Source organism: Cydia pomonella, chromosome 2 (genome assembly GCF_033807575.1).
Source record: "Cydia pomonella isolate Wapato2018A chromosome 2, ilCydPomo1, whole genome shotgun sequence".
In the NCBI taxonomy this organism is placed as follows: domain Eukaryota; kingdom Metazoa; phylum Arthropoda; class Insecta; order Lepidoptera; family Tortricidae; genus Cydia; species Cydia pomonella.
In genome coordinates, this window is record NC_084704.1 from 27,271,589 (window position 1) to 27,283,716 (window position 12,128).

The 12,128-nt window shown below is 37.4% G+C and overlaps 2 protein-coding genes across 4 annotated transcripts in view; one reads left to right on the top strand and one right to left on the bottom strand.

Annotated features, from left to right (window-relative positions):
* The window catches only part of LOC133534801 (anaphase-promoting complex subunit 11-like), a 53,151-nt gene extending 41,711 nt beyond the window's left edge, over positions 1 to 11,440 (bottom strand). The window contains exons 1-3 of one of the 3 annotated variants that reach the window (XM_061874083.1): positions 11,250 to 11,440; positions 10,913 to 11,170; positions 3,080 to 3,219 (exon numbers count right to left, since the gene is read on the bottom strand). In XM_061874083.1, coding sequence (XP_061730067.1) covers positions 10,935 to 11,170; positions 11,250 to 11,268 — 255 coding nt within the window. In that variant the 5' untranslated portion in view covers positions 11,269 to 11,440 and the 3' untranslated portion in view covers positions 3,080 to 3,219; positions 10,913 to 10,934. Of the gene's footprint in view, positions 1 to 3,041; positions 3,220 to 5,631; positions 5,776 to 6,273; positions 7,695 to 10,912; positions 11,171 to 11,249 lie in introns of those variants that run through there. The other 2 variants (XM_061874080.1, XM_061874082.1) reach the window with 2 other exon arrangements.
* LOC133534794 (uncharacterized) overlaps positions 1 to 12,128 on the top strand; it is a 259,834-nt gene that overhangs the window by 116,560 nt on the left and 131,146 nt on the right. The window lies entirely within an intron of this gene.

Consider the following 12,128-nt stretch of genomic DNA (forward strand, 5'->3'; position numbering starts at 1 on the left):
GAATTAGGAAAACCGGGCACTGGGGTTTCAGTTACTGTGGTTACTATAAAACAGAAGTTTACGGCTTTTATAAGAGACGGATTTCCGGTTATAAAAAAACAATCAAATATATCCTTTCTTAGAATTAACGGATAAATGAACAAACAATAAGTACAATGTGGCTTTTTCAATGTCGAGTAGTGTGAATTGCAATCTAAAAAAAACCCGACAGCGTGTGGAACTCATAATTACCTTATTTACATGGCATTAAATAAATAATTAAAAAGCCGAAACTTTAACCCTAAGGCGATTCTTGCGGTGTAGGGGTGTGTTCGCATAGGAAGTAAATAATGCTTCTTGCACATGCATATAACAGAATTTGCAAGCGCAACTATAATGCAAGTATGCCTTACCTATGCTGTGCATAGTTTATCTTGTATATAGTTAATTACGTATCTATAGGTATGAACGGTACCTAGAGGTATCATGCCACTCACAAATGCATTACACTCATCGTTCGCACACCAGATACAGGGCACATGAGGCATCGTGGTCTGCCATTACGCGTTTTTGCGTCATCGTCACAGCCTGCTGAGCGGTATTGCGATAATGACGGCGATTATCTGAGGGCCTACCGTCAACCACTTCGTTCGTTCGTCTATCTGCCTCTCTATAGCTCGAATAGGCAAGAAGGATTGGGAGGAAGGTAACGACATTGTGATTTTCGCGGTTGGCTCTATGTTACTTCTGTGAACAAATGTAGTCGACATCAAAATTATTTATTTATAATAACGGTATAGGTATCGTATCATTAGTTTTAGCAGATAATAATAACTTGTAAAAAGTTCTATGTAGACAACTAATTTAACGCGATGTCTGGGAGAACGGCATGTTTTACATAATAAATAGACAACTTTTGAACATTTGTATATATATCTTACATCTATTACTTCTATTACTATTATTTGTACGACTCGTGTCAGGTAATTCAAGTAGCATCTGTATTAGAGACTCAACCCCCTTTATACCTGCCAATCTAGGATCGGCATTAACGCCTAGATTTTGGGTTTAGCGCTTGGCTAAACAAAGCAGGCATGCCATTTCGACAATGGGACAAGACGAAAATACTTCGCTGTCCTGAACTCACCGGAGGAGTCCATTTATACAGATTGAACACAAAGTGTCAATGTTATATGTAACTCTTAAGATTCTTTAAAAGATATCAGAACATTAACTAATTAAATGAGGGAATATAGGGACCTTTGAACATTGCAAATATCTGGATTGTTAGTGGAAAACCAATCACTTTGTCAAAATAACTAAAGTACTAGATTAATAAGTAGGTAATTCTTGACTTTTGTTTATATCCAATGCATTAATTTGGTAAATCAATAACTAGTTCAAACGAATTCTTTGATGGCAAGAAAGAACAAACATATATCGGTGCTACGGTACGCACATGTTGAATGTTGCCAAACACGTAAAAGGGAACGCGTAAACCAAAAGGAACATTACTCCGTGAACCATCGGCCGGCGATAAACTTGAAAATGCGTACAACATCTGTTTTTTCAAACGTGCCTGCAATCTGTAATTGCTTGCATTAATATAACGCCTGGGTGATACTTGTTTTGGGAGTAACGGACTTTCGTAGATAACTATTTAGAATTTAACATGAGCGTATACTTGTTATACTGTTGACATATTTCAGGTTAATTCTCTATAAATAAAGGGTTATTTTACTAAATTTACTCTTACAATCCTAAACTAATATTAAAATTGCGAAAAGAAACGGCCTGTTACCTTTTCACGCTTAGACCGCTTAATCAATTTAAACGGGTATGGAGATTCGAGTCCCAGGGAAAGATATTGGGCATACGGTTGTTATCACATAAATCATTACTTTACGCAGACGAAGTAGTATGCAGACAGAAGCTGAAATACCTAACCTGTGTATAAACACATAAAAATTATATAAAATTTGAACGAACATTATGTTTAATGGTTTAGCTTGTATAGGTACGAGTGCATGTCTTAGTCAGTGTTTATTTTATGTCACGTTACCATATTTGTACGAGCTGTAGTAACAGGGGAGTTATTCTATTTTCGGTGTCACGATACGCAAGTTTTTCATCAAGTATTTACTAAAACGGTAAACGGCTATGCTATGATTGACCGCGTTTCAATGTTCGATGTATGTTTTCGTGGAGATTTAATTGCAAAATGTTCTGAACATATAATATCATTTAGCCATGATTATGTTGTATAAATACGACTACTATCTAACTAAACATTTTGTGCCATAGGTACAAGTACAAGCTTTGCAACCTTACTTCTACTACTTACTCGTACTTACGATCAAACATAAAACCTTTACTTCTCTCAACTACTTGCTTCTCATTATACGGAAATAGTAAAATAATACATAAATAAATCTGTGTGCATATTTCTCTATACATTTTTCAATAAAAAAGATACGGAATGTACATAAAATCATAAAATACACAAGTTAATAAAAACCGGGAACTGTAGGTACATATATTAACTCCATGGTTAGTCGAGTCATATAAGAGACGATTCGTGTAATGATTATCCGTTTATACCATAGTGTAAAATTATAACTTTAATAGGCTGTAGTAATATCCAGACGCGGCAATAGAGGAAACTTGTAAAATTATTATAGGCAGTTTGCTCATAAAATGCACCTTTAAAAATGATCGCTCCTGCACATGTCGTCAAAGTCAAAGTTTTATAAAAAATATATTACAAAAAAGCAGATATAGATAATGGACAAATAATCCAGGAAGCTCCCTTTTTATTTGTGTTTGCATAAACTTACTAAGATCAGCCACTAAATCACATAGAACTACACATACCTATAGAGATGTTTAATTAACTAAACGAATACCTAGTCTTACACACTTTTAGAGAAACAAGTAAGTAAAATCCTGTCTCGTTAGAGTTACTCGTATGTGTCTGTGACATTACAGCTTCTCACCTTAAATACATTGACCATCTCCGTTCTCTCGCTCGTAAATACCGATAACAAGAAACACGTGCTTACCATTTCTTTTTTCAAATAGGTGAGCTGCGAGTCGAGATCTGTGGGGGGCTTCTCGTCGTCCACGGGGGCGGCGGGCGGGGAATCCTGCTCGCCGTCCGCGAAGCCACTCAGGCTCTTAGGCAGCGGCGGGAGACCCTGCAGCGACATCGTGCTGATGGCTTTGAACTGTTTGCGTAACCTGAAACAAATCCATCATTAGAATAAACTGTCGTGTGTCGTCTAATTCATTCATTCATTCCGTTTAGTGAAAATTTATGCGATAAGATGGGGTCCGGTCTGTGCAGAAACTTAGGTCTTTTTATGCGATCGGTTTTAAGAGTTATGAAACTTATGAATGAACTCATTATTTAAAAATGAATAGTGCAGTAATGCAATTTTAAGAAACTCAACTAAAATGTTTTTAAGTTCTAATTACCTAATTGGGCTGTGATAAAAAGATTAACTGGATTATCGGTAAAATAAAAACTGCTCTTCAATTTAAATGCCACAACGACGCTTATACACGGATGTTAAAATTTGCTCTAGTTATGTCTATAAGGAGTTTGTTACATAATAATCACATGAAGCTTTTTGCATAGACTTGTCAGAAGCAGGAATTATGACACACCTATCGTCGCGTGGATCTATTTTCGGTTGTGAAATGTGAAAATCGTGAGCTTCTAATGAATCTATCGCAATAACAGTATGAAAATAATATATATTTAACACTAATGTAATTAACGCCACCCATGCTTCTAATATTGAGTGTGCATATAGAATAACAAGTGCCCACTTAACTAATGAGTACGATTATTAAATATCATTTATTTTCAATACTTATACCTACACTTTTTATTTTATTTTTTATTTTATTTATTCATTTTAATTAACACAGTATAACAGTTAAAACTAAAGCACTGTGAAATTACATATTGAACCTAGACAATCTAGACATGTATAATTGGAAAGAGTTGACATGAAACATCAAAATACTAATTCGAATACAGGTGACACTTATAACACAGAGGAGAACACTTCTATTTACCTATTCACTTATACAATGCCATAGTTAGGTACTAAGTAGCCATTACCACGCGTGTTTCGTCCTGCAACCTCCGCATATTACTCTACTAACACACCAACTCGTTAATGTTTAATTCTAATTCTGTGCCTATACAAAAATCTTCAATTTCAATAGTCTTTGTAAGCTATAAAGTCAATGAATTAAAGTAAACTTAATTGACCTATATCACTGTGCAACAGTCTACCGGGGTTGAACAGTGCTCGTTTTGTGGTCGCAATGCAAATGTGAGGGCTGGCGCAGTGCGGGAACGACTCCGTGCTTTATCTCTAACAGAGCCTGTTAACAGGTGCTGCTGCACCGAATATGCTCCAGTTACCCAACTTTGCTGAATCTTGCAGCCTATTTATAGCAATCTTATATAAAAGACAGGCATTTTCTTGCAGTATTCTCACGTCTTCTACTATTGTTCGGGGTCTCGTAGTAAAATGCATAGGGCCAGTCGCACAATCGACTCACTGACTAACTCAGTAGAATACTATGAAATTTCTCATACAATAATATGTATTGAAGTTTTTAACAGTTAGCAGACGGGGACTTTGGTACAATCGACCATATTTAGTAGGATATATAAATATACGTGAGTCATTTAAGGAATGCGATAGTATTAAAGTATCTGTAAGTGTGTACAAACATTACAATACAACTGGCACAACTACCTGTGTTTTAACCATAGTAGTTAGATACCGTTTGCATAAATAGTAAAAAAAATAAAGTGGAACTTTGGATTTAAACATATTAAATACATTTGACACATATCTAATTGGATAGATTGTAGGAAAATTGTCAAAGTAAAAATTCGGATAGGTAAGTGAACTGTTTACAAATAATGTTCCGGATATACCTGTTAAGTGTGATTATTGTTGTTTTAAAGCGAGGCGTATAGGGTTTATAAAATCAAAAATAGGTTTTATATAATGAACCTATTTCATTAAATTGGCTTGACTTGACTCACCAGGAAACAAGTCCATTTATAGCGCACGTAATATATATGCATACAAGTCATACTACAACGTTCACAAACCGCAAACGGTGTGTTGCCGATTAGCGTCTTAATGTAAATTTGATTGACATCACATATTGTTAAGGTTAATATTTTTAATATACATAGATAAATAATTTATTGCCACAACAAGGTTAAATTATAATTATTTTTACCCACTTAAGCTACTTATACTTAACCTAGACAATGTATAAAATTAAGGTCAAATTACGATTATAACATTATTCTAAGGTTTGATCGATTAGCAGCACTCAATTCAAATTAAACGTGCTATAGTATATAGTTTCTGTTTATGATATATAATATATGTATATCATAAATTATAAACAATCGGATGTAAAGTGACATATGAAAAATATTATTCTTTTTTTTTACTTTCTTTTTTGCATGAAGTGCTAACGCACTTTAAGCATTGAAGGAATCGTACAGATTTTACAACTTCGTAACACCTACTAGCTATGTATGAACGGTACGTGCCTTATGCCAAGAAAACTCGTAAATCACATGTTATAAGCCTAACAACATACCTGTACCACAGCTATAGTCCGTAAAGATAACAAAGTAAGGGAAGCCCTGACTATAAAAGTGACCTGGAAAGGTGATATTTAGTACGGAGGCTACGCCGGACGAAGATAACCGGGTTTGATCGCGAATGACCTTTCGAGCCGGCTAGCTGCGCCACGTACGCGTACGTAAACAGCAACAGCGGAAGACTGACACGAGCAAAACAATGTAGCGGATAGCGGAGCTTTAACAAGATAACTCGCCGGATACAACGCAGATAGTGGCTTTACTTTTCACGATTGTTTGGTTAAATTAGTCGTAAACGTATTTCCGTACTTACACTAACACCGATTGATGGTCTTATTGTTTAGGTACACGTCTTCGAATACGCATCTGCCCAAAATCTGATTACATTGCCGTATAATTTATAGCCACGAAACATTTTATGAATATTTAGATTGGTGTTATTTGAATGTAGAAAGTGTAGAAACAATGATTAAAAAAGAAAAATTAGCAAATGCTGAAATTGCTGGTTTGAATCGAGGCTAGAATCCAGCCTCGGGCACAAAAAATTTGTCACTAATCTTTAGTATGAGTTACATTCCGTAGAAGTCAGTGTTTTAGATAGTTATTCGTATTAGAAAACTGTATAAGTTTCATCTTACCTTGATTTGAGATCATCATCGACAATATACGCATAGGCCTGGTCACTCTCATCATCTGTGTTCCCACTGAAATTCGACACTGACGACATAGCATAGTTTTGTTCTGAGTCCTCAGAATCACACTTTTCACTTCTTTCGACCACATGATCCTTAGGCTCCAACGTCTCTGGCACGTTCGACTGCGAGCGCATCGTCTGTAGCTCGTAGATCAACATTTCATGGTTATTCATATCCTTCATCACTATCCCCGGCGAATCATTGCCGTTACTCATATTCTCGGAATCCTTGCCTTTATCTATTACTGTATTAGCTTCGTTCTTTTTATTGTTTCTGCTGGCTATTATTTCTGAAATTAGCATCTCGGTGACGCGAGAGGTTTTTCGTTCGAGTGAATTGTTATTTTTATTTACAGTTTCGTCACGATTAGGAGTGTCGGGGGCGTTTTGTGTATCCGGGAGGTTATTGACTTGCTTTGACGGGCTATTTCGTAATCTGTCGTCGAATTCCTGAACTTCCTCTACGGTGGCGTAAGGTGCTTCTATCGTCGGGCTCTGTGGGGGTTTAGCATCTACTGGCGACGAATACGGACTTACTTCGGGAGTTGAAGTCGTTGGAGAATTTGGAAACGATGGTATTGATTTCTTTCTTTCTAAGGAATTCCTATGTACGGGTAAAGGTTTTATTGGTTTCAACTTAGGTTTTGGTGATAAAGGCGGCGGTGGTGCTTTACGCAAAGGTAAGGTTTTTTCCACGAAACTTGAAGATTTCGTGACTTTACCCTTAGCGTCTTGATCTAATTTATTCGATGTGGACAAGGACCTTACTAAAATTTGTTTACATGTTTTAACTGCTTTAGAATTTAGTGATTCGTTGGATCTCTTATTCGAAGCCGGAGACTGTATGGAGCTGCTGTCGCTGGAGCTCCGCCTGGAGTTTTGGCCGCTGGACTTTCTTTCATCGGACGAGGAGCTTCGGTCGCTGATGACATCTTTGATGAACGATTTGACTCTGGCCAAACCATTCTGTTTGGGTGAAACCGACGAAGGGCTAGCGGAACTCCGATCTAACGTTTTGGCTTTGGTCGTGGCTTGCCGCTCCTTAGACAGCGTCCGAGATTTGACGAGGCTGGCCTTGGAATCGGCGACCGCTTTCCTTGTTTTCGCTAGGGCCTCGGCGACGACGCTCTGGTTGGGTCGCGGCGGGACAGGAGGTGGACCTTTAATTTTGCTGTTCTTCATGGGTTGAGTGTTGGTCTGTACCATCAGCATTGTTGAAGCGTCACTCGTACTATAAAAGGAGAGCTATAGTATAAGGAGCGCATGTGTACGTCAGTCGTCACTCGCGGGCGCTTGGGTTTGCGCGGTGCGGTACGGCCGTCCCCGCGGACGCGCGTCACGGACTGAGGCGGCCGGCCGGCAGGCAGGCAGCCCGCACGACCGAACACCTTGTCGCGTGTCTGAGTGCCCTAACACCTCACCTCAAACTTGTACACTCGCGTATTGCGCCTTATGCAACTTTTCCTACACCTTGTTTTATTGTTGTTTACAAGTTTTTAATAATAATGGATAGTTAATTAAATCATTACCAAATCATTTATTTATTTATACAAGGAATTTCAACAGCTATAAAAGATACTTTATTACATTAAACTTTTTAGATAGTAATACAGGGCCAATTACAGGAATTCGCAAATAGATACTGTATATATAATTACACAGTACACACTAGATACAAAAGCACATGTGATACACACACTAGATATCAAAGTTACAATAAAAAAAACCGGACAAGTGCGAGTCGGACTCGCCCACCGAGGGTTCCGTACTTTTTAGTATTTGTTGTTATAGTGGCAACAGAAATACATCATCTGTGAAAATTTCAACTGTCTAGCTACCACGGTTCATGTGATACAGCCTGGTGACGGACGGACAGACGGACGGACGGACAGCGGAGTCTTAGTAATAGGGTCCCGTTTTACCCTTTGGGTACGGAACCCAAAAAAAGACCAAAAATAGATATGAGCAATAAGTAAGAACACTCATAATTTATGAAAATAGACTAAGCAAAACAACTTATATTCGCATTTGGATGAATAACATGGACCGGGCTCATATACCTTAAAGTTACAAACCACACTCCATAGCATATCACTACCTTCAAAATGTTAATTAGAAGCACTGATTGACTATTGATTGAATTGATGGACAACCGCTAATTAATAAGTAGGAGTAACAGATAATTACGTTTTTTTATGTTATTTAAGAATTACAATTTGTTAGTTGCAAATAGTTCATTGTTACAAAAGTTCCGTACCGAAGCTACTTGGAAAGAAGTTGACCTCTCGTAAGTGAAGTGATTGTTGCGTACAGGACGCGGCCGCGGCTCGCCGTCTCCATATTGCGGCGCGAAACGCCATTGTTTTGCAAACACAATAACCCCGGCCACTCTTTCAATATTGAGGAAATACAGCGTATTGTTATTGTAGTTGAATTTGTGTAACTTGTAGAATTTTTAGGGTCCCTTTTTGCGCAATTATAACAATAACCAGTAGCACCCTTTCAGTATTGCTTTTGGGATCATTGTGTCACTTTCTGACTGAAGCATTTTCGTAATATAAATACATTCAAGTGCAATAGGAGTAAACATTATAGACTACATCATATACTGTTTACTTATTCTGTAACAAAAAGGCTGGCCGACAACAAGTTTTAAGCATTATGTAGTTATTACTAAATACAGATTTTTTCAAAGAATTATTGAGCCACACTACTACATTTCAAAGATCCTATTTATTTTATTTTGGTGCAGGCCAGGATAAAGGCAGAGAGAAAAGGAGATTATGGTATTAAACATGGAAGCATTCTATCCAAAATGGAAGCAAATACTCAAAACAGGGTTGAGTGGAGAAAACGATGGGAGATCTTTGCCCACTAATAATAAAAATAATAAAAAAATATGGCAATTTAATTTGCTAGAAGAGTCTTCATTGAATCAATTGTAACTGCAAATTTGTCTCATTTTGTTTGACAAATGGTATACCTATATATTACCACTTATCTAACTCCACCATTAACCTACTTCTGAATTTACCCCACAGCAGGGTACATACAAAAATCAAACCATGAAGTGTCTGTTCGAGGGTTGCATTGCAAAATTAAAATATTTTTGTGCCATAACTTTTCATAAGCTTTTAAGAGGCAACAGGAGTGGTAATTTCTCCATACAAACATACTTGACTGTTTCCTCCGTGGTTTATGAAGCTAGAGCAATGATTTTTTTTCAACACAGATTATTAATATCTGTTTTGGCTTGTTTTGCTTTTATTGATATTTTTGTTTCTTAAGGTGCTAGTGCACTTCAAATATTCGCAAAAAGCGGCCAAGTGCGAGTCGGACTCGCGCATGAAGGGTTCCGTACCATTTAAGACGTATTAAAAAAAATCTACTTGCTAGATCTTGTTCAACATTTTACCACTTTGGACACACATTTTACCACTTTGGAAGTGTCTCTCGCGCAAACTATTCAGTTTAGAAAAAAATGATATTAGGAACCTAAATATCATTTTTGAAGACCTATCCATAGATATACCACACGTATGGGTTTGATGAAAAAAGATTTTTTGAGTTTCAGTTCTAAGTATGGGGAACCCCCAAAATTTATTGTTTTTTTTTTTTCTATTTTTGTGTGAACATCTTAATGCGGTTCATAGAATACATCCACTTTGAACAGTATAGCTCTTATAGTTTCGGAAAAAAGTGGCTGTGACATAATCGGACATACAGACGGATATGACGAATCTATAAGGGTTCCGTTTTTTGCCATTTGGCTACGGAACCCTTAAAATGTTCTAATTTACTAGGCCGCGAAGAGAAGCATGGTATTCAAAACTAACATCAATGAATCTAAAAAGCAAAACAGTCTGACACAGGTAATTTCATTACCATTTAGATGTCAAAATTTTGTTACATTTGGTTAAGTTTTGAAGGAGGAAACAGTGGAGAACAAAACATCACTTTTTGAGATTTTTCACTTAACCTGGTGTTGTCCGTTCCATTAGCGAGACGGATATATTCACCTAAAATATTTAAATCTCAGGTCTTGTATCCTCTTAATTGATGTTTTAGGCTCACAGAAAGGCTTTGTCAATTATGCATGTATGTGAGAGTGGAAACGAATTCCTTTAGCTCTTTGAATGGCTAATGTCGTTTTAGAGTTTGATTTTATTTCAAATAATCAAATTTGAAATTTAAATGACATAATCAGTTGGAAGTTGATGGCCTACCACTCCAAGGGTTATGGTGGGATTCCACCAGAGTGCGGCACTGTGCAGCACAAGGATTTTAGTACTGAATATGCTCGTGGAATTCCGCCCTTAAGTTGCTTATAAATGTGCATGAACATTTGAATGCTTGCTATTTAGCTTAGAATCTTTATTTTCCAACTCCTTATTGACCAACAAAAAACAAAGAGTATATAATATTTGTTGGTGCTGATCTGTATTCGTTCTTATCACAACTTCAATGTAAAAGTTGTCAAAAACAAAGTAATGCATGCTGTTAGATGTTTGTTATAAAAAAGAAACATTGCTATTAATCTGTGAGGTCTTAATCTGAAGAGATAAAATGTATGAAATACTTACTAGTTGAAAGCTTTCTGGATGGCTACTTGTGGCTGAATTTCCAATCCTGTCTGCACATGGGACACTGCTGCTGGGGCTGGGACTGCAACCACTTCACAATGCAGTGGATATGGAAACAGTGCCGACACGCGCCCCAAACCAACGGGCAGTCGTCACCGGGCAACTTGCAGTCCGGACAGCAACTGTCAAAGGGCATGCGACAGATCCCGCAGTTGTCGTCGTTGGCGATCCAACGCCACGTCGCGACCCCTGTCCAGCCTACACAAAAATGTATTTATGGATTACTCCCGTACGACACAAACAAAACAAACCGATTCAAGGCCCTACCGGTACTGACTTTTAACTGTCACTTTCATATCGTATCGATATCATCACTGTTTGGTGTAGGAGTTTAAAATGTCTATGTAACTGAGGATAGTGACGTTACATAAGACGAGAAATCATAAAGAGATAATCAATAATACTAAAAGCGCGTTGTGCGTTAAAAAATAAAAACACTCTTTTGTGTAAATCCGTAAATCGAATCGTCTGACAGTGACAGTCAGTTTTTGACACTTAGTTTTTTTTAAATTAATTATGGCTTGGATACAAGTCCTTTTAGCCAACCCTTGAGTGGTGCTCAAAGAGTAAAGTTTGTTGTGCTATTTATATTATACTACTCTTTGGTTGTGCTAGTAAAGGGGTCAATAGTAGTCCATTACCATTTACCATCTTGTCACGTAACTTCGAAATTCAAACTTAATTCACCGACGTTACCAAACAATATTTTCCACATGGTTCAATCATAAAACCAAGCAGAAATTGATCTGCGCTACACTGTATACTTTTTTGCTCTCTCTCTCTTACACAGGCGCACGAACACACGCACGCACGCGAATACTAGTGTCACAAATTGGTATAGGTACTTCATGGATTATTTTCTAAGTCCGTGGTATACTTGCGTCTGGACCTCCATTTTATCGGTCAGAATCGGCGGTCAAAATATGCGAGCCAAACTGGCGTTTGCATTCGCAAGGCCTTATCTAATCAGATTGGCGAAAAATTGTTCCCGTCTGGACAGGCCTTCGAATCTTCTTACTTTCCCCAACGTATAATCATTAGGCCTAATTCGTACGAGCGCTTTTACAACGCTCGTTAAAAAAGAGTTTAAATGACACAAATGGATACCCGTGAATTTACACGATAGCGGAGCCGTTTTTTTATCGTGCTTGTAATT